At 50.7% G+C, this 23,310-nt stretch overlaps 1 protein-coding gene across 2 annotated transcripts in view; it reads left to right on the top strand.

The window, feature by feature from the left end:
• The window catches only part of NEMF (nuclear export mediator factor), a 1,733,781-nt gene that overhangs the window by 208,411 nt on the left and 1,502,060 nt on the right, over positions 1-23,310 (top strand). For both annotated transcript variants that reach the window (XM_069637407.1, XM_069637408.1), the window contains one exon: positions 2,591-2,693. In XM_069637407.1, the coding sequence (XP_069493508.1) occupies positions 2,591-2,693 (103 nt within the window). The remainder of the gene's footprint in view (positions 1-2,590; positions 2,694-23,310) is intronic.

The raw sequence follows: 23,310 nt of genomic DNA, 5'->3' as shown, positions 1-23,310 counted from the left end.
TCCAAAACCCTCTGCATTGTCCACAAGGCTTTCTGGGGCCTGGGTCCAAAATACCTTCAGCTGTCCCTCTGCAAATACCTCCCCTCTCGAGCTCTTCGCTCCTCTACTCCAACTCCCTCAGGGTCAGTTGTTTCTCAAAGAGTCGAGCTGGGGGTAGATCTCTATCTTCGTCTGGGGCCTCCCTCTGGAACAGCCTCCCTGCCACTCTGAAACGTTTTTTTTTATAACTCTGTTTAAAGTTTTATCCAATAAACAATATAAACACACACAAGCAGCAGGGTCACAAAAAGAGCAATATACACAGTAGTTGCTGTAAGCCATACATGGAGCACCAAAGTTCACGAGTTGTGGGGGGGTTGGGCGGGGGTAGCGCGCAAAGCTGGTGGGACCGCCTGCTTCTCCGCATAGTCCTTCGTAGCTCGAGTTTTCGAGGGCACCCCCTTGCGGTGTAGCTGCATCGTTCCAGGGAGGCGCGCACCTGCTTACTTCATTGGACAATCGATTTATGGATAGTGTCTGCAGAACCCCAGGTAGCCTCAGTCAGTCTTTTCCCTACACCTAGAGCCACCCCAGAAATGCTTTCTCATACTTGGTGAAGTCTGTTTCACTCCACACCCCCAGTAATATCAGTTTTGGATCCCTCGGAGTCGGGAACCCCATTTTCTCAGAGTCTAGTAATGCATGCTGCCCAAAACTCCTGTAATACTCCACACTCCCAGACCAAGTGAAAAAAAGGTGCCTTCTCTCCTTTTACATTGGAGACACTCACGGCCATTGGTCCCTCCCCATTTAGCCATCGTTGTTGTAGCATAATATGATCTGGGTAATATTCTGAGCTGTATCAATCTCAGTTTCCTATTTCTTGGGGGAACATCAACACCTCCACCCATTCTTCCGCCTCCAATGTGCCCAGGTAATTTTCCCCCTTCACTTTCAGTGTTGAGTGCCTTAGTGCCAAAGGAATTAAGCCATTCTGAAACTTGGAGAACCACCTCCAGTTCAGGAAGCACCCCAAGGCCTTCCTCTTTGCTTCTGCCTTTGCCCCCTTTCTCCCCTGCTGATATGTTCTGTCTAGGCACTGTGCACCTGGCCTACCCTCTGTCTTCCGGGCCCAGGTACCTGCTCACCCTGCCACCCTCCTGCACTGCCTCTGGGCCACCCCTTGCACTGTGGTCTGTATCTGTGCCCATACAGACCCCCCCCCTTTGTCTTCTGCACTTATCAGACACACCGTGTCTGCTGCCTCAAACCCAGCACTTGCCACTTGCGGGCTGCACTACCACTCTTTGTTGCCTTTATTATTTATGTATTATTATTTATCTGTTTTCTCCCTTGATCCGCACTTTCCACTCCCCCCGCCCCCATGCACTTTTCCCCTCTCCCTCGCCCATGTACTTGCACGTTCTCAATGTCACTGGGCCTAGTAAGATCGTTGTTTTGCTCTCCCCTGTTCCCCTCCCTTGCCTTGTCGTGCTCTGAAACACTTGTGTAAGAGTGCGATATCAATAAAATATCAATATCAATAAAGGCCCAGACACAGAAAGAGAGTTTCCAGCTGCCCAGGTAAGCTATAGGCATGATCAGTTGATGAGAAGAACAACGAGACTGGGACAGGAGCATAACGTCAAATCAGAGCTGCAAAATTGGTCAACCTAAGTTACCTGGGGGCAACCAGACGTGGACTCCCTGCTCACTGTGCTCGGAGAGGCACAGCTTCACCTCACTGATGAGGCCCAACAAGGCTGAAACGCATGTATGGGGTTACTGTTGGTACTCTTGTTCAGAGAGGAATTGCAATAGCATTTCGGTGCTGGACTGCCCATGTGGGCGGGATAAAGACTAATAAGCAAATGGATATTTCCCATCTGTGAAAGGTACAGTGAGCAAAAAGTGTGTGCTGCAAACTCTCATCTTAGAACAGGTTATCATGCCATGTTCTTTCTGGAGAGGAGCGCCTGCTACCTTTTTTTAAAACGGAGCTGCAAATGGGAAGACCTTCCTGGGACTTCCATCCTGACTAGGGGACCCCTCCTTTGCTCTCGCTGCCAACCACAGCCATGGGACCCCCCCCCCCTCTCCTGACAGGATTTGGTGCCAGAGTCAGTCATACATACAGGACCCCGGAGAGTCTGCAACTAGCCTGCACGAACTAGTAAGATTTGGGTTAGCCAAAAACGTGCAATACCAGTGGCGTGTAGGCAAGTCAACCTGGGAACTGTATATTGATTCCAGGGGTACAAAGGCATCCATATTTCTTTGAGAGAAACACCATCCTGATTATTATTTCTTTGCCGCTATCTCATTTTGTATTTACGTTGGACCCTACTTGTCCCCAAATAGAAATAGTAAACCAACTATACTTGTCTTGGTGTGCTTATTGATCCCATGTGTCCTAACTAACATCCTGCGGATTGCAGTTTCTAAATGCCCTAATCTGTCTCCAGCTTTCCCTCTGCTTTCCGCAGTCTCAGCTGCCACATCAGATTGTTTTCATATTCAGTTTATGTTGCTTTCCACATATGCTGTAATGCAATTAGAAAGAAAAAACAGACAAGAGTATGTGATTAAACCTGCTCTTTTTCTTCAACAGGCCGGACTCTAAAGCTGTCATTTTACTTGAATCCGGCATAAGAATTCATACCACAGAATTTGAATGGCCCAAGAATATGATGCCATCTGGTTTTGCAATGAAGGTAAACTTTTTTGTATATTATTTAATGCATTTTTGTAATGCATCGATACTTCAGAGTTCAAGGGTAGAGGTATGGAGATGGAGGAGGGACGCAGGAGTAGTGTTGGGCAAACAAAGGGAGTAAATAACATATCTAATGATTTGCACATGTTCAATGTAGATGCCCTTGCTTTAAAATAAACATTAAAGCACATAACATACCTAGTAACTGCAGAACTTAGACACTGCTCTAGTACACTTGCGACTAGGCCAGATTATAAAGGCTTGGCCTTCATCAATAGTAGATTTTAAATGGCTCAGTTTGAAGGCTCTAGGTAAGATGTTCCATGTATTTGGGGCACCCACTGCCAGTTTCCTTTTTCTAAACTTCTTTCTTTGGTAGGGGAATAGGAACTGTGCTGGATCTCAGTGTTCTCCATGGTAGATGTTTAGCAAGGTGGGTGTGGATGTACTTTCCGTACTGAATTTCAAATTGTTTTTCTTGTGATGTAGATGATTTTGAAGACTATTCTTTGCTGAATAGTTAGCCAGTGTAGGATTCTTGGAGTCACAATGACATTGACCTTCTCTTCTGGGGCTGAATACCAGTTGTGCTGTCTTTTTCTGGATCAACTGACTTCAAACAATTTGTTTCTTGTGGATGCCCAATAGTAAACTAATGCAGTAATCTAGTTTGATTATGACCAGAATCTAGACAAACTGGATTTTGTCATTCAACCTGAGTGCCAGGAGGATCTTTTGCAGTAGGTTGAGAGTGAAGTGGCAGCTCCTCCACGATTGTGAATGTGGTGTGAGAATGACAGTTGTTGGTGAAAGGTGACCGCTCCCCCCCCTGTTTCGCAGACTGGGTCTGGGCTGAGGTATTTCAGACATATCTTGGAGACTGCTGTGGGTCGAGATTGGCCCCACAGAAGGATTTCTCTCTTGCTTGGATCTAGATATATCTAGCTTCATTATTTCTAGGTTCGACAGCAGATAGGCCAGGTTGGTGGCATACGGGGCGAAGTAACAGTCAGGGTGGAATTAGAGCTCGGTTATCCGCAAATACATGAAAACCCATGCTCAAGTTGGGAGAGGATGGAGCCCTGATGGATTCCACATGAACGATCACAAGAGTTGGGAGAGAATAGGCCCTCATCTCTCTGTGGCTGATTGGTTTTCAGGACAGATGCAATAAAGAAGATGAAAGTGCCTCCGATGTAAATGTGAGATTCCCTTCTCTCATGCAAGGTGTTGTGGTCCAACATATTACATGCAGCTGATGAATCCACAAATACATTTTTTCTTTTCCGTGAACTATTGTACAATGTCTTCCATGTTGTTATGTTATGTGTACTTATTTTTGAACAGGGCATTCTACCATATGTAATGCTGTCAAAGCACTGTCAGAAGCATGGCTATTCAACAGATCTTGGTCTAAAAAGACAAGATCGGAGCATCGCATTACATGCAGCAGAAATTTTAGCCTGGGCACTGTATTGAAAACCAGAAATGTTTAATGTGGAGACGCTGGAATCCGAAGGGGTGATGGAGAAGATGCAAAGAGGTATTGGAAATGATAGAGGCTATGTGACAGCTGGAACACATTTTCTCATGGTACTTGGCTGTGTGCTATGCGGCGCAACACTGTCTGATGAATTGTCAATGATTGGATGTACCAGTTCCACGTGACAACAGTCTTTAGTGGGATATGGTCTGTCTCTGCTAGAAGCCACAATGTTCCCAGAGGTTGAAAACTGGAGAGCATGTGGACCCCAGTGCGACAGCCAAAGGAAAACCCTCACGGCAGAGAAAAACCTTGGACTGGTGGGTAACAGGATGATCGGTGTTGCAACAGGTTGCAGGCAGAACCAGAACCAGAACCGGATGACAAGGAGTATCAAGGCAGGATTATGGAAGGCTCTACGAGGATCAGAAGAAGGTACTCCCAAGGCAAAGGAGTGGCAAGCCAGGACAGAAGGAAGTTTCCCACAAGAGTAGACAAAACACACAGGACCCACAGGGAGAGGAAACGAAGAACAAGCAAGAGGCAGGGGGCTAGGAAAGTCAGGAGGCCAGGAAGGGAAGGAGAGGAACGTCTGCAATGGAACATTGAGACACACTGAGCCGGGTGTTCTTACCTGTTTATAACCGGCCTCCTGAGTGAAGCGTGTCTCAGCAACTACCGGGTGGTAGTTTGCAAGATTGATACAGTGTGTCCTTTTTTTCTTTAGTAGTGGTGTTATGACTGCTCGCTTCATAGTTGTTGGCAGGATAGGTGATGCTAGGCACAGATTGCTTACCTTTGTTAGGGGGTGCCCAGAGAGGTCAGTAGGGACTTTGTCAAGTGTGCTGTGCAGTTGTAGGCCAGAGCTTTTGAGGATTTTATATTTGTCATGATTGCTACAGTATCCTTCACAATGAAAAGTATGGAGCCTTTAAAGGAGGTTTTGCGGTTCTGGCTTGGGGCCATCTTCTGTGTATGTGCATTCTTACAGATGGCGTCAGAAATCCACAGATGTTAGATTTAAGATGTTTTAGAAGTTCTAAAGCACTGGTCTGGTAAAACTAAGGTGGTCTCTAATGTTCTCTGAACCTCCCTGTGGGCTCCCTCCATCTTAGCCCAGGCGTCCCGAACTACCTGAACCACTCTGGTGTAATATACAGCAGTTTAATGTCTCCATTATATTGATTGGGAAACACGAAGGCTGTGGCCTTTTCTACCTACCTTTCTCTGTGACTTTCTAAGTGATGCCGATGGTCTGTTTGAACTGCCCCATGTCCCCAGGGTATTCTCTCTCCTTCTCCCTGTCTCTCTTTCCCTCTCGTTTTCCCTCGCTTAATCTCTTTGCTCTTTCTTTCCCTCTCTCTACTCTCCTCAATTTGTGATCTTCCTCGTCTCTTCTTCTCTCTACCAGTGCCTCTTTGCTTATCCTCTTACTTCTCTCCCTGCCCCCTCTCCTGATATCTGGTCTCCTTCCCCCTCATTTCTGGCACTCTCACACTACCTGCACCTCTTCCCCTCTTTCCTCTGTCTCTACCGACAACCAGTATCTTATTATACCAATACCTTATCCAAATTCTCTCAGTACACTACCACAGTCTCCTCAACACTTCATTCCATAGCGTAGGGTAGACCCAATGCCTGGTCTCTTGATCCACCACTGCTCCACCACCGCTCCACCTGATCTCACCGGAATACCGGTCAATCCCCTCTGAGCTGGCTGAGCTTTTATAGCCCAACCATACTCCTTCCATTACCCCTCCTGGCTCTCATTGTCCCTACTGGTCACATGCTCCCCTCAGCCAATCTCTGGCTAAACTATCCCTGGAAGGCTTTTAGACCCACCCCTTGTTAGTCTGAATTTTCTGGATAGCAGCGATGGGCTTGGGCTGCTTCTTATTTCTTGTGGCTCTTCATGTGGTGGTGAGTTTTGCTTCCAATTCAGTTTGGGGAGGATATTTGTTTCCTGCTCCCAGGCACTCCCTTCTTACCCTCAGTTTGTTTTCTGTTTCCCCACCGTTCTCCTGAGTTCTGTTGGGATTTGGTGTTTGATGTCTTATCTCTGTTTGACCACAAATATCCCAGTCCATTCCATTTCTGTTCTTGATTCTATTGCCCTGGTTCCGATCCAGTTTTGCTTGGTTGTGACCAGGTGCATTCTGGGAATTGCTGCCCTAAAAAAAGAGCACTCTCGCTAGATAAAAGCTTGATGGCATTGGGGATGGTGCAGCGGTTTTAGCAGACCTACACAATGCATAATCGGGAGGCAGAACCAACTCCTCGACCCACTTCTTTTTAAAAAAAACTTTTTTTTGTACATTTTATTTTATTAAATGTTTTTGAAAAACATAAACATCAAATCCTTGCATACAGGGCAACAAATCAATCTTCTTTCCTCCCCGCACCCCATTCCCCCTGATAACGGTGTCTTTTGACTCAGAGAAAAAAACACAAAAAAGGGAAAAACACTCCGGATATTTTAGAGATACAGGAAAGTCATGTGTTAGACTTATGTCATCAGCCGCCTCCATTTGTTCACGAGATGTAGTCCGTCTGGTGGCAGCCCACCCGAGAGGGAACTCTACCCTTTTATCTCCTGGTCATCACAGAACTTGCCCACATTCCCTCCAAATTTGTGCCTTTCAAACCACTGATTCAGTTGTTCAAAAATGTATTCATAAATTCACCCCAGGTGTTATGATGAAGCAAAGCCCTCCCGTGGAGCCCAGCAGTTATTCTTTCCATGATACATATTTTCAGTGCCACGTTAATCCAATCCCTCTTACATGGAGTCTGGGCGCATTTCCATTTCATAACTAGGCAGGCCCGTGCTGTGAGCAGCAGGGGGGCTGCCAACTCCCTCACCCTGCACAGTTCACCCTCTACTTCCTCCATCCCAAACAGGACCAGGAGGGGCGCGCTGGCTCGGTGAACCCCCTCCAGTTCTTTGATCCAGACCAGCTCCACGTACCAAAACGCTTTCACTCAAGGACATTCCCACCACATATGCCAGTAGTCTGCTCTGTCCCCACATAGGTGCCAGCAATCGGGGCTCACTGTCTGAAACATCTTTGAGAGCCTGACGGGATCATATTGCCACCTATGGAGGAGCTTGATGGCATGCAGTTTGTACTGCTCGCAATTGATGTCTGAGAGACCCCTTTACATATTCTCAACCGCAGCTCTGGGTCTGTTTTCCTCTCCATGTCCCTTTCGCATCTCTGTCCCAGCTTTTCAGTGGATCCGTTCCCCTGCAACCACCAGTTCCCTATACATAAGTCCTTCATTTCCGTTCTTTTGTCTAAGAGCGTCTCAAAGGGAGTTAGGTCCATCTGTATCCCATCCTTCCATTTTCCCCCAGTGAGCACCCCTTTCAGCTGAAGGTATGGGAAGACCGAGAGGGTACCCAAGTACCCAAACCCAACCTCCCCTCCAGGTCTGTTATAGTAACAAAGGTGCCATCCTTCCACAATTGGGCAATGTTAGGAAAGTTTCCCATTTATGTGTAATTTTCCCTCCAGTTGTGGACCCCCAACATTTTGCTGCTGAACACCATAGCACTCCACTGGGCTTTTCGCACACTTTGTGATGGGGAAACTGACATGCCCTTAAAGACAGTCAGTACTCGGAGACTTTGTTTCTCTTAGTCCTTTCGAATGTTGCAACTTTTCTACAACATGTTACAAATGCACAATGTACCTTACTGTACAGTGCACTTGACTCTTCCTTTCGTTTCAGGTTTTTTTTAGAAGAAGTGCAGATTTGCTTTGGACAGGGCTGGTGGCAGTTTATCTGTTCTCTTATTTTGAATCCTTTCTTGCCATGCAAACCATATATTTTTTTTTAACTTTGGTTTTATTAACATTTTCATAAACAAACATTGGGGCACTATATGCATTCACATGGAATCAAGAAACAGGCCCGAGGGCCACCGCCCTCCCCCCCCACCACCCCAAAGCAGTCCCACCCCCCAAAAAAAGAAAAAAGAAAAAAGAAGGAAAAAACCCCACGTCGGGGCTTTGAAACGCGAGCTGTCTTAGTCTGGAGCTTGGAAGCGAGCTTGAGCGTTGACATCTAGTTTGGCTGTGTTCCGTCTGCCGGTTCCCGGGCCCCCACGCCGTTTCCAGTTCTCTGCTGCAGATCAATGGACATCCCATCCCCAGATCTGTTTCACCCCGTACCAGTTCGCTTGGAAGGAGGCCGAGTCATTGTTCACCAATGCCGTTAGTTTATCCATCAAGAACATGTTTTTGACCTTCTGTAGCCATTCCACCTTGGATGGAGTTTCTGGGCTCTTCCACTTTTGGGCAAGGGCTACCCTGCCCGCTCGTAGCATCGTTTCCCACATTCTCGGGTACCTCATTGTGTCAGTGTCCTCTGGGGGTAGGCCCAACAGCATGGTCAGAGGGTTTTGGGGGAGCATTTCCTCCGAGATTTCAGCGATCCAGCCCCTTACCTCCACCCAATATGCCTGTACCTTCGGGCAGTGCCACCACATGTGTGCCCTCGACCCAACCTGGTCGCAACCCCTTGGGCATGTTGGGGAAACACCAGAGAACATTTTTGACAACTATGCAGGGTCTCTGTGCCATCCCTGGAGGATTTTGAAGTTATGTTCCATATCCGCGGTAAATAAATTCCTGTGGAAGGCTATTTTAAAGATCCTGGACCAGGCGTCCTCCGAGATCTCTTCCCCTGCCAGCTCGTTCCAAAAAGAGCGGAACCGCCTCCTCTCCCCCAAAATGACAGTGTTCAAAATTTTATATACCCCTGAGACCGCCCCCTTCCTAGAAGTCGCTGTATCAAGAAATTTCTCAAAGGGGGTCAGTTGTCTCTTCAAGTCTTGTCCCCAGGCCTGGTCACATAAGATGCCTTTCAAGCGGAGATATTCAAAGATGGTTAGTGATCCCTGACCAAGAGCGTCCCTCAATTCCTCGTATGTTAGGAATTCTCCCTCCCTGAACATCTGCCCTGCCCATTCCATCCCCGAGTCGGACCAGGACTGAGCACAGCGGAACCCCCTACTGCCCAGCATGAGGGGTTGGCTCCATAGGGAGGACATTGGGGATGGCCAAGACGTTAAATGTGCTGTCTGGGGGCCCTCCCGCCAGATTGCCCATAGAACACCTAATGTCGGGTGGGACTTCAGTCTATTCGGGATAAATTTTCGCGGGCCCATAAAAGGTCCCGGACCTTTAGTGGATGGGTGTCCATGCCTTCCAGATAGGACCAGTATGTGCCCAGCCCCTCTTTCATATGCTCCAGAAGGACACGTAGCTGGGCGGCGCGATAGTAGAGTTGGAAATCTGGCAACCCGAACCCTCCCTCCTCCCTGGGTAGAGTCAGGACAGTTTTTGCGGTTCTTGGTGTCTTACCCTGCCATATAAACTCACGGACCGTGTTTTGGAGGACCCTGAAGGTCTGGTCAGGGACGACCGCGGGAAGAGAGGTAAAGAGATACAACAACCGTGGAAGAATGTTCATCTTGACTGCCGTCATGCGGCCGTACCAGGACAGGATCATGGAGCCCCATCTCCTCAGGTCTGCCGTGATTCCCGCCATCACGGGGTCGTAGTTAATAGGGGCAAGAATGGAAAGGTCCCTGGGGAGGAGGACACCTAGGTATCGGATGGAGGCTTTCCCCACTGTTATCCCCTCCAACCTGTCCAGGGAGTCCACACCTGGGTCTTGTGTTCTCATGGGGAGGAGGACCGATTTAGAAGCGTTAATTTTGAGCCCTGAGAAGCGCCCAAATGTGGCCATCAGAGACAAGAGGGGGGGGAGCGAAAGCCGCAGGTCTACAAGGTAGGCCAGGATATCGTCTGCGAACAGGGATAGCTTAAATTCCACCTCACCTCTCTTGATGCCCTTGATATCTCTATGAGCTCTGATTGCGATGGCCAGGGACTCCATTGCAAGGACATAAATTAGGGGGGAAAGCGGACATCCCTGCCTGGTTCCCCGTGAGAGGGAGAACGGATCCGATAGCCTGCCGTTCACCTGAACCCTAGCCTTCGGGGCCCTGTATAGAGCAGCCACCCAGTCCCGGATTTGTGGCCCAAAGCCCATTCTCTGGAGGGTGAGTGCCATGAATCGCCATTCGACCCTATCGAACGCCTTTTCAGAGTCCAAGGATAGGACGCTCGCGTTAAGGTCCGCCCTCTGTGCATGGTGCATCAGATCTATAGTTTTCTGAATGTTGTCTGAGCCCTGACGACCCCCTATGAAACCCACTTGGTCTCCGTGGACTAGTTTCGGCAGGGCCCCCTCTATCCGCCACCCAATCACCTTGGCCAGGATCTTCACGTCAGTATTCAACAGAGAAATGGGGCGGTAGGAGGTACACTCCGAGGGGTCCCTACCGTCCTTGGGGAGCACCACTATGATCGCCTCTATCATGGAGTCCGGGAGAAAGCCTCCCTCCAGCACTCCGTTGAACACCTTTACCAGATACGGGGCCAGGGTCGAGCGGAACCTTTTGTAAAAGGCTACTGAATAGCCATCCTCAACCGGAGAGGTACCCCTCTTCATGCCGCTAATCACTCGCTCCACCTCATCCTCGGTCACCGGGCCCTCCAACCCCTCCGCCATTTCCCTGGAAAGGGCTGGGATCTGTATTGAATCTAGGAACCCCTTGATTTCCTCCTCATCCCCATTATATTCAGAAGAGTATAGTTTTTCATAATATCTGCGGAATGCCTCTCCTATGTGGGATGCGTCATGGCCTAATTTCCCCTCCTCATTTTTGACTGCTCTCACCATTTTACTCCTCTGGACCTCTCGCAGTTTCCAGGCTAAGATCCTGTCCGCCTTGTCCCCCTTCTCATAGTATCTCTGTCTGACCAGCTGGAGACTTCTTTCGGTTTTTTGGAGGAGGAGTTCCTTCAACTGGAGTCTGTAGTCGGCCAGGGCGGCCATCCTGTCGCCATCCAGGGGCTCCGGGGGGAGCCCTCTGGTTGAAATTGGGCGATTTTCTCCCTCAGGCGCCTTTCCTGGGCAGCCCTTACCCTCTTTTCCCGTTCTCCTATTTTAATCAGGACTCCTCGCAAGGTGGCCTTGAAGGCATCCCAAAGGGTGTGTAGTCCCACTTCCCCATTGTCGTTAAACTCAAAGAATTCAGTGATGGCCTCTAGTATCTCCTGCGCTAGTACCTCATCTTTTAGTAGAAAGTCATTGCACTTCCATCTCCCCCCACGGTCGCTCAGCCCTTCCCTCGCTATCGTGATCCTGACTAGGTCGTGGTCAGACCAGGGGACCGGCTTAACCCTATAGCCAGATATAGATGAGAACAGGGATTCGTCCACCAAGATGTAATCAATTCTGGAGAATAATGTATGGATTGCTGAATAGTACGTGAAGGAGGGGGTCTCGGGTCTGGGGGTTGGGATCGTGTCTACCAAGCCTATTTCCGAATTGGACCTCTGAAAAGTTCGGGCCGTGATTTCATCTGCTGCTCTGGGGATCTGGGGGCCTGTTCTTTTCCTGTCCCGGATTGGGTCCAGGACCATATTAAAGTCCCCACCCACCACCACCGTGCCGTGAACAAACAGCTTTAGCTTATCCCTCATCTCCTCCCAGAACTGGGCTTGGCCTTCGTTTGGACCATAGATGGCCCCCAGGGTGAGTGGGCCCCCTGCAGGGTTCCTCGGACTAGCAGGTATCGGCCACCCGGGTCTTTCATTATGGTTTCTTTTTCGAAGTTGAGTCCTCTAGCTAGTAGTATAGCCACTCCGCGTTTCTTACCCTTATGGGAAGCGCTAAAGACCTCCCCAATCCCACCACCCCTCAATTTGGATTCCTTCCCCAGAGGCCAGTGGGTCTCCTGCAAGAAGAGGATGTCGAGCTTGGTTCTTCGGAATTCCCTACTGACCAGGGATCTTTTTGTGGGAGAATTTAAGCCCCGAACATTGAGGGAGCCCACACCCAGGGCGGGCAGACCCTCAGCCATAATTTAAGAAATCTTCCCTCATGATCAACGACTCAATGATGCTCCTTCCCGAATGCTCCTTGAATTGTGCTCTGAACTCCCCTCTTCCCCCCACCCTTCCCACCCCGGAAGGCATGAAACTAAACCCCAACTGCCCCCCAACACCGAACTAAACCCCCTCAACTTTCGTGTACCCCCCCTCCCCTCTCCCCGGCGTCCAGCCAAATAGTTCTGCCAGCACTGGCTCTTGGCCGGACCACCAGCCTGCCCCCTGCGGCCAGGCCAATCGCCCATGAAGCTGTTCCTCTTGAGCCCCCTCAAATCCCCCCACGGCTGCATTCCTTTTTAAGAGACCCATATACTTGCTGTTCGTGGAGATGCAGTTAAAGAGTGAACCTCCAACTCCCAGTTAGGATCATAACAGATTGAGACCGTTCTCAGTCCTCGGGATCGTTCCGCCCGCCTTCTTTCGCTGGCGATGGGGTGCTCATTTTTCTGAATTTGCGCGTCCCGGTTCTCTTTCTCCTGTCCCTCGACGGGCCAGGGTCTCCGAGTCCGCCCCCCCCCCCCGGGCCCGATGGGCCCCTCCGGGGGTTCGTGTCCACCACGTATTCCTGGATCGTACCACGGATGTCTTCTTCTGTAATCAGGGTCGATCTTTGGCCCATATATTCGAATGTCAGGGAGAAGGGATAGCCCCATCTGTAGCGTATCCCTTTGTCCTTTAGCAGCTGTGTGAGAGGGCGACACATTCTCCGCTTAGCCAATGTGTATGCGGAGAGGTCCTGGTATATGGAAATCTGGGCGTTATTATAGGTGATTACTCGGGCCTTCCTGGCCTCCTCCAGCACTTTAGGCTTTTCGGAGTAGTAGTGGAACCGGGCTAAAATCGAACGGGGGCCCCCCGCTCTGCCCCCCGCTCTGTGCACTCTGTCGAACGTAGGCTCTGTCGTCATCTCCTCCGCAAACAAGAGAGTGATGATGTCCCGCACCGCTCTGGTGACATCCCTCTCCGTTTCCCCCTCCATTTCGGGCACCCCGAAAATCCTGAGGTTGTTCCTCCTCTCCCTATTTTCGAAATCGTCCATCTGGCGGGCTCTCTCCTCGTCCCTCTTTTCGAGGGCTTCTAGCCTCATGTTAAGTTGAATCTCTTGGGGTGCCGAGGTTGTTTGCTGCATCTCGACCTGGTGCAGTCTGTCTTCGATATTTTCCACCCTTTGATCAATTTTTTCAATCTTCTGTGCAATGTCTGTGCGCATGTCTCTGATTTCTTGTAAGATTGAGGCGAAGCCCCTTTCCATGGCTGAGGAGGAAGGGGCTGAGTCTTCCGACTGGGCCATGGTTCTTTTCCGACTTGTGCCTCCGTCGCCTTTTTTGCCCTCCTGGAAGCGGTATACCTGTAGGGACTCCCGCCAGCTCATCGGGTGTCTTCCCGTAGTCCACTGTCCGGGCCTCAATGTCCCTGGCGGAGGGGTGAGGCCGCTCTCCTGGGGGCGCCTGCGGGGGGGACCCCGGGGCCAAGGGATCGCCCACCGGGGCAGCCCCGTCCCGGGCCGGGTCCCGCCGGGGTTGTAGGGCGTTGCACTTAGTAGGGGTGGGGCGGGCACACGCCCCACCGTCTCCTGGTGGGGGCCCCACACCCCGTCCAAACTCCTCGTGGGGGGTCGGGGCCTTTACTGGATACCCCTTGGAAGGGCGTCGGGGGGGCCCCGTGGCCCGTGGGGCACGTGTTGTGGATATCTTTGAGTCAGCAGGGGGGGAAGGGCGTTCCAGGACCACTGGTGGCCCAGCTGTTTGTCTGTGTCCTTTTGTTATGTGTCTTCCTTCTCTCTTCTCTTCTTGCTTGTTGGTTTTTTTTTTTTAAATTATTTCTCCCCCCCCTTTCTTTTCCCTTCTTTTCTCCTTCCCTTCTTTTTTCCTCTTCTTTTTCCCCTTTTCTTTTTCTTCCCCCCCTTTCCCTTCTTCACTTTTGATTCCCCCTCCTGGGGGTGGGGGTGGGGGGGGTCACCCCCGGGCGGGCACACGCCCCGCCTGCCACCAGCGGGGGCCTCTCACCCAAGTGACCCCCTGTCCATCAATGTCGTTGTGTTGGGGGGGTGGGGCCTTGCCTCCGGCGTGCTCCGGGGGTCCGCACGCCTGCGGGGAACAGTCCTCGGGCCTCCGCTGCCTCGCCTCACCTCCGCTGATGTGCCCGCATCCAAAGATCCAGGGGGGAGGGGGGGCCCTCCACCCCCGGCCCACGCCGTCCACCCGATCACTCCTCGCGGGCAGGGGGGGGTGCCGATCCCCAGAGCCTGCCCCCGGGCTCCGTGCGGGTCACTCCGTCTTCTCCTCGGGAGCGGGCCTCCCGAACGTGACCAGCCAGGCTGGGGAGAAGCGGGGGGGGGAGGGGGCTGACCCCCGGACCGCGGCGGCGTCCCCGGGCCGACGCCGACCCGTTCCCCCGCCTCTGTTCGGCGAGAAGGATAGTCGAGGGGGGGGGGCGGGCCGGGCTATGGGCCTGCCAGGCCTCGGGAAGGGTCTGCCTCTCCTGCTGCTCAGCGGCTCTCCAAGCCGCGCTCCTCACCCCAAGCGGGGAGTCCCGATCGCGGATCCTCCGCTTCCCGGGGGTCTCGAAGGCCGCTCCTTCGCCCCGGGGGTGCACGGGGGGGCGCACCGCGGAATTGTTGTGGCGTGCCCGCCGGGGGGGCTGGGGGGGGCTCAATCCCTTGCCAAAGCCCGGCCACAGCGGGAGCTCCGCACTCAGGCAGCCATTGCCTTCGCGCCCCCTGGTGGCCACCCTGCAAACCATATTTACCGCGGTTGACACAGGAAGATAGCCTGGCTCCAAAATGGCCACAAGGTTCTTTGCCCTGTCCTTTGGCCACCTTGCCCCTTTACCTTCCCCAGGTTGAGCTGACCAGGGTCAGTCCTTATTTGGGCATGCATTCTCCCACAAAATGCCAAGCTTACGTGGGCATCTGCATGCTTTGTGTGTGTGCCTCAGGATGTGGGCTGGACTGTCTAGTTCCAATACACATCCTGGGTGCCCGAGAGTCTGCTGTGCTGGGAACAACTGGGACCACCGTGGTACGTGATTGGTCCACATCTGGTGTGCCTGTATGTGAGCAGTTCTCACATTGGGACCTCTTAGTTTTGGCACGAAGGAGATTCTGGATAAGAGAAGGCTACAAACACCCATGCCAGGTCGATCTCTTTTTTTTTTTTAAACTTTTCTTTATTGGCAAGAAGTAGCAGCCGATGCAGTGTAGTTTAGCACAGTGACACACATTTCACAATACAGCATGAATTATGGCATACAAATATTACAGAGGGTCATATAGAGTGCCATCAGCGGTTACTTGCGGTAGAGGCGTGCTTCATGTAACAATATCAGCCCCCCGATCAGGAGAGGGAGGGGAAGACAAGAGCTCCAGGTCCACCTTATTGTTCAGGTAACTACAAAACTCCGTCCAAATGTATTTAGGGCGAGCATTACTAGGCAGCATTTTAACATAGTCTTCTTCACAGGATTGTGTCCAGGTGAGGGCCTTGAGCCACATAACCAGAGAGGGAGGGGACCTGCGCTTCCAGCACTGCAGAATGCATTTCTTGGCCACACTCGCCGCCACATTCAAAAACTTGGCTACCCGTTTCGGTTCAGTCCCCTCCCAGAGCCCAAACAGGAGAGGCAGGGGTTCAGGATCCACACGGAACCCCACTATTTCAGAGATGGCATCGAGCACCGAGTTCCAGAACGGGGCCAGCGCCCCGCACGACCAGAACATGTGCGCATGGTCCGCGTCGCTAGCCCTACATCTCTGACACGGGTGCGATTGATCTCGGGCAAATTTTCCAATCGCATAAGGGGTGTAGTACAGGCGGTTGAGCAGCTTGTATTGGATACACCTAACTCTAGAGTTAAGGGAAACCTTGCGGGTGTGCCATGTCGATCTCTTGAGTTCTCACTGAACCTAAGATAGGATCCAAGTATCCTGAAACTAAGCTGAGTCGAGGAACCGCTGGTAACCCGCTGAAATATCTGGCACACTGAGCCCGCTGTTGTCCTGTTGGACCCCTCAGCATCTGATCGAACTAGAAGGTATGCAAAGGTACTTCGACCCATTTGAATAGTGGGACTAACTATTCATGGGACCTTCATCTAAACCTGCAAGTAAGCCTCTTCGGAAGTGTTCCTGGGCCAACCAGTGGGCTGACCAGCTTGCACAGGACCTTTGCTCTGAAACCGCCGCTGTTTCGAGAAGACCCTTGAATCTTAGTACATCGCAAGCTCTGTGTTCAGGGCATTCTCGCACGGAATTTAGTACACTTGGCATTCCTAAGTCTCAAGTAAAGAGAGAGCGCCTGAACCGGTGTATACATGGTTACTGTGTCACCCAGCTGTGGTGATGAACTTTTCAGGTGCCTTGCTGCTGTGCCCCTCTGTGCCCTGAAGGCTGCTACAGTGAAACTAGCTTGATCCATCCACCAGGAGCGGAGAACTCGCCACTGTCCTGCCTGGGAATCATCGCTGTATCTTCGCCGCTGAAAAACACGAGCCGCACAACTGCTGCATTTGAACCTGCATCCGAAGTGGACTCGACTGCGGAAGTTTGATCCGGAGTGCGCTGGGGGTCGGTGAGAACTTGCAACCCTTACCGGTGGCCCCTAGCGCATCCATCAATTTTTACGCACAAGTGTCCCCTGAGGGCCACTCACCTTTCCACAGGCAGCCTGTGCTACCGTCCCATTCCCAACTCCTGGAACCTGTTCTGGCCTCTTTGGGAGACCCTCCACGAATAGTGGGAACTTATTCTGTATCACCTCACCCACCTTCCTGAGCTGCTACAAACCCTATAAGAGACCCCGTTTTCGCCCTTCTGCACTATAGCGTGCACCAGCATTTGAAAGTTCATTTGAGCACTAGGCTCCACTATTCATATTGACTGGACTGCCTTTCAGTTAGGAATTGTTACTGCAACACTGCCTAAAGACTAGTTGCACCGCTTGCTCTCTTTCCTTTTAGCTTGTGGACCCATTCTGTGCATTAACCCTTTAGGCCACTCGGTATTGTATATGTATGTGTTATAGTAAATATAAATTATAGTAAATAATGAAAGTATAGTAAAATTCTTTCGTCTGCCCCTACCCTATCCCATCTCTCCCTACCTTCTCCTCCTTCGAATACCTTTTCAAACCCTTCACCTACCCTCATGCAATCTCCTTCTTATTTATTTACAGACCACTGGTCCCCTCTCTTCCTTTTATGAGGACCTGGATCACCTCCTCTCTCTCATCTCCCCCCTCTCCCACCCCTCTCACAGTCCTCTTTGATTTCAACCTTCCCCTCTCCAACCACTCTCAAACTTCCCCTCTCCTCTCCATTCTTGACTCCTATCTCCACTGACTACTCCTCCAACCCACTCCTCTGGCTCCACTCTTGACCTCATCTTTACCTCAACCTACTCCTCCTCACCTGTTTCTTCTCTGCCCAACCATCTCTCTGACCATGCCTTACTCTTCTTTTCCCTTACCCCCCAACCTCCCTCTCCGTCCAACTCCTCTCCCTCCCCCCTCCTTCTTTCGTCATGACCTGCACAACTTTAACCCTTCACTCTTCCTCAACTCCTGCTCCTCTGCCCTTCCCCCTCTCAATGACTTTTCTTATCTCTCGGCCAACACCGCCCTCTGCCCACGGTCTTCCGCTATCTCCACCAGTCTCGATCATCTTTACCCACTTACTCCCTTCCACCCTTCTTGCAAAGCTTCCCAACCCTGGCTATCCCTTCACCTTCTGTTCAATGCGTCGTCTTCTTCACCGCCTTAAACGACGTTGGATCAAATCCCCTTCTCTGACTAACCAATCATCCTATTTTTCATATCACTCCCTCTGACTCCTGCCTTAAATCAGCTAAACGCTCCTACTATTCTAACCTCCTCCACTCACAAGCCTCCCATCCCTGTCGAATATTTCAAACCCTCTCTTGCCTCCTCTCCCCTCCAACTCCTGATCCCTCTGCCAACTCCTGTCTCTCTCCCTCTGACTTTGCAAACATTTTCTGATCCAAATTTCAATCCCTATGCCTTAATATTCTTCTTTCCCCCTCCTATGCTCCTCCTCCCACCTCCTCCTGCCCCCCACTCGCATTTCCAACTTCTCTGCTTGCACGTCCAACTTCTCCGCTTGGATGTCCAACTTCTCTCCTGTCACTCCATCTTGCGTCTCCCTTCTTCTGTCCAAATCTCGCCCTACTGCTGCCCCCTCTGATCTCCTTTCTACCTCTCTCATTCCCAAAATCTACCCCAACCTCATTCCCTACCCAACTACTTTCTTTAACACCTGCCTCTCCTCCGCCACCTTTCCTTCTGCATTCAAGCACACCACTATTATTCCCATCCTGAAGAAAACCTTTGCTAACTTTCACCCAATCTCGCTTCTCCCCTTCCTATCTAAGCTCCTTTAGCGCCTAGCATACTCTGAACTTTCAGCTTTTGTAACAACTCGCTCTCTCCTTCCTCCCTCTCAATCTGGATTCTGCCCTAAACACTCTACAGAGACTGCTCTCACTTCCGTGCTCAATTCCCTCCTTACTGCTCGCTACGCTAAGCAATCCTAGATCCTCATCCTCCTTGACCTGTCTGCTGCCTTTGATACCATCGATCACCCCTTACTCCTAGTACTCTTTCCTCCTTTGGCTTCAAAGGCTCTGTCCTCTCCTGGCTTTCTTCTTACCTCTCCAATCGTTCCTACACTGTCCTGGGGTGGCCGCACCTCTTCCAGCATCCCCTTGGACTACGATGTCCCACAAGGCTCGGTACTAGGCTCTTTTCTATTCTCCCTTTACACCTCCCTTCTCGCTCCCGTCATCTCTTCCTTCAGCATTTACCGCCACATCTACGCTGATGACACCCAACTCTTTCTCTCCTTCTCTCTTTCACTCCTGACCTTCATCACTCCCTATCTTCCTGCCTTCCAGGTATTAAAAACTGGATGTCATCCCATTTTCTCTCCCTTAACACAGACAAAATGGAAGTCCTCTTCTTTCCTTCTAACACTCTTTCCCCTACCCCTTCTCATTCTATCCACTTCCCCCTTCCTATCTCCCCATCTCTACCTATGCTCTCAATCTTGGTATCCACTTCGACTCCTCCCTTTCCTTCTCCCACCACATTTCTCTCACCTCTCGTTCCTGTTGTTACCATCTCTACAACATCTGCAAGATCCGATCCTCCCTCACCTTGCACGCTTCTAAACTCTTAATCTCCCCCCTTATCTTCTCCCATCTCTTCTACTGTTCTTCTCTCCTCTTTGGACTCCCTGCCTCTCATCTGACCCCCCTCAAATCCATCTACCACCCTTTCATCCGTAAACTCTGCCGCCTCTGCCCTCGTGACTCTATTTCCTCCTCACTCTCTCAACTTGGGTGGTTTCCCTTCCCCTCCCAACTTAAATTTCAATTCCTCTATTTGGTCTTCAAATCTCTCCATGACCTTGCTCCCCCCTATCTCTCTTCTCTCCTCTCCTTCTACACTCGCTCTCGTTCTCTCCGCTGACTTCTTGTTACTTACTGTACCCCCATCTCCTTGTGCCACATCTCGCTTCTGTTCCTTTCAGCTCCTGGCCCCCCTACACTGGAACTCCTTACCTCTCTCTATCCTCTCTACCCCCATATACACCTCCTTCCACACCTCCTTGAAAGCCCTTTTTCTTCACTCCCCCCTTGACCTCCTACCTTCTCTCCTCCCCTTCTCCCCTGTCCCCATACCTTCCCTTCCTCTCGCATCCACTTGAACTTATATCACATAATTGAATCTTGTTCCCCTTCCCTTCTCTACCCCCTCTCCCTTCCTTCTCACCTTTCTCACACCTCCAATATCCAAGGAAACTGTTCTACATATTGTTACACTGGTTTGTCTCATGATTGTTAACTTGCTTCTTCCATTGTTGTATCTTGTTGTTTTATTGTAAAGCGCTTTGGATTAAAGCGCTATATAAACTTAATAAACATAAACATAGTAGTGTTGTATTGGCTTAAAGGTATTGCTGTTGATAATTGCTTTGTGTTGAACTTCAAAGGCCTTGAATAAATGTACATGTATTTTTAATATATATACACCTGACTGGGAGTGATTTGTGGTGTCCTTTACTCTGTGTGCTCATTGAGGTCTTCAGTCACCCTCACTCCTCCTGAGACCTAGTCTTGACTGCCGCCAATGCTACCTTGATTGGCCTGGCTTGTCCAGAAGATTACCCTGTTCCAAGAAACTAGGCTGGCCTTCTGAACATCTGCCCACCAGGTCAGAGTTCAGAAATCCATCTTAACATCCAACCCTTTCAAGGCCTGCCTCGAACCATGTCTGGAAAGGTTCAGGGTTCGGGATTGCGTCTCGTATTCCAGGTGCCCATAAGTGACTCATGGGAGAGGCCATGGTGTTACCCCCTGCATTGCTGCACCCTGTCTCCACAATGCCCATATTGTGCCCAAAATCGGGTGGTCACGAATTCTGCGGGGAGCCTTCCTCTAGGCACCCACAGCCATTTCCCCACTGTGGCGGGGGACATGTGGAGATTGTCCAACCAAACCCACTGGTAGTCCCCCTGTATTCTGAGATGGGGTATGAGAACTCTGAGCTGTGCGGCCTTATAGTGCTGTTTCACATCTGGGATCCCCACCCGGCCCCTTTCCATCTGTAAAGTGAGGACCTCAAAGGATATTCTCCGCTTTTTCCCTGCCACAAGAATTTCACCATAGCCCCCTTAATCTCCCGTAAGAAGACTTCCGGGACCTGAATCGGAAGCATTTGGAACGCATAAAGGAACCTTGGTAAGCACACCATTTTAAGGGCATTGAGGCGTCCAAGCCATGATATGGTCAATTTTTCCCATCTTCCCAGGTCAGCCTGAAATCCGGCCAGAAGTGTGCGGAAGTTGGCCTGAAATAGGTCTCCCAAGTCCCTCGTGAGGTTAATTACCAGGTGTTTCAGTGTGTCCAGATTGACCAGTCACCCCAGTGTAGAGAACCTACTTATCTATCCGTCCCTGACCCTATCCCGGGGGAACAGGACTGATTTTGCCCTGTTGGTCTTAAAACCGGAGAGGTCTCTGTATCGCTCGATCAACCCAATTACCCTGGGTATTGAGGCCAGGGGGTTTCTCATCTGCAAAAGCATATCGTCCGTGTATAATGCAACTTTTTATTCCACTCCCCCCACCGTGAATCCTTCTACCCGAGCATCCTCTCTAATTATCTGAGCTAATGGTTCCAGGGAGAGCGCAAATAGGATTGGGGAAAGTGGGCACTCCTGTCTCGTACCCCTACTTAGGGCAAACGAATGGGTGTAACCACCATTAACTGCCACACAGGCCCGGGGGGACGTCTATACTGCCAGAATACCCCGTCTGATCCCAGCGCCCGGGCCTACTTTACCCAGAAAGCCCCACTCAACCCTATCGAAGGCCTTCTCAGTGTCCACCAAGAGGAGTGCGGGTCCACCCCCCCCGTTCCCACAAGCCTCATTGATCAGGTGTAGGGTTTTCCTAAATATGTCTGCCCCCTGACGTCCCTTTTATGAATCCTACTTGGTCCGAATGGACTAGTTGGGGCATATATAGCTCAAGTCTTGCCGCCAGGACTCGTGTATAAATTTTAGCATCAATATTCAGGAGGGAGATGGGGTGATAAGATCCACATAACTGGGGGTCCCTGCTTTCCTTGGGTATCACAGTTCTCAGCACACGGGAGAAAGATTCCGGGGCCTCACCTGTCTCCAAAATGTAAATAAACAGTTCTACCATGAATGGGATGAGGGGGTAATGAAAGCCTTGTAAAAGCCCGCTGAGAAGCTGTCCTCCCATGGGACCTTCCCGATAGGCACTCTTGCCACTGCCCTCTTAATTTCTTCGGCAGTTGTTGGGGCTTCCATTGCCTTGGCCTCCTCCGGGGAGAGCCTGGGCATCGGAATTCCCTCCAAATACTTTATTTCTCCACCCTCTGAACTGGCTTCTGTTTTATATAGATTTTCATAAAGGATGCAAATGCTTCTTGGATCCCATCTACCCCTTGGTCCTGTGTTATATAGACCCCATCTATGGCCTTTACCCACCGTTCGGCACGCTGTCCTCTCAACCTGGCTGCAAGTAATGCATCCGCCTTATCTCCTTTTTCATAAAACTTTTTTTTCAGGAACTGCAATTTCCTAATTATTTGGCCTTCCATTAGGAGTCTGAGCTCTTCCCTTTTCCCCCGTGCCTCCATGACCCTTTCCTCCCACCCCTCAGTGGTGTCCCAGGCCCTCTTATCTATTTGGGTAATCTCAGCCCACAGCCTGTTTTCGATTAACGTCTACTCTCGTTTTTTCCAATCCCCTTCCCTGATCAGGATACCCCCCCCCTCCATGTTGCCTTCCCCGCTTCCCACACCATTCTCCTTTCAAGACCTCTCCCATGTTATTTATTTTGAAAAATTCCTCAATCTCTTTGGTCAATTCCGCGTGGAACACCGGGTCCTTCCATAGGGATTTGTTGCATCTCCATCTAGATCCCCGTGGTACCATTCCGTGCCAGTTCAGGTCCACTAATACCAGGTCATGGTCTGACCATGCAATGAGGGAAATATCCAACCTCAGTGCTACCTCCCACAGACCCCTCGAAATATACATGTAGTCGATTCTAGTAAAAGTGCTGTGTGGGGCTGAGTAAAAAAGGTGTACCCTCTTTCATCCGGGTGCATATAGTGCCATATGTCCCGAAGTCAATAGACCTCCAACATTTCAATAATGTCACCGTAAGCCAGCCTCGCCCCCAGGTTCGTCCCTCCCGACATGGCCTGTCTGTCAAGCTTCAGATCAGCCCACATATTAAAATCACCCCCCAATATTATATGGCCTGAGGCTTCAAGCATTATCTTGGGGAGAGTTTTCATCAAAAATCTCAGTTGACCCTGGTTTGGGCAGTAAATCGTGGCAAACCTAAACCTCACTGTTTTTATGCTCCCGCAAGAAAATAGGACCCTACCTTCCTAGTCAGCCCAAATCTTTGTAACCTCCATTCTCATCCATTTACCAGTGAGAATTCCCACCCCCGCTTTCCTTATGGGCCCTGAACCCAAGTATTCCTGATTCGGAGCCCTGTCTGGGACCCTCCGTTCCTCCCCTCTTGCGTATTTTGTCTGGAGGAACATAACGTCAAGGCCTGCTCTGCGAAACTCCCTAGCCACAAAAGACCTTTTT

This window comes from Ambystoma mexicanum, chromosome 14, assembly GCF_040938575.1.
Source record: "Ambystoma mexicanum isolate Mex_15411 chromosome 14, UKY_AmexF1_1, whole genome shotgun sequence".
Taxonomy (NCBI): Eukaryota; Metazoa; Chordata; class Amphibia; order Caudata; family Ambystomatidae; genus Ambystoma; species Ambystoma mexicanum.
The sequence above is the reverse complement of the archived record's forward strand: the minus strand, read 5'-3'. Positions and strand labels throughout refer to the sequence as shown.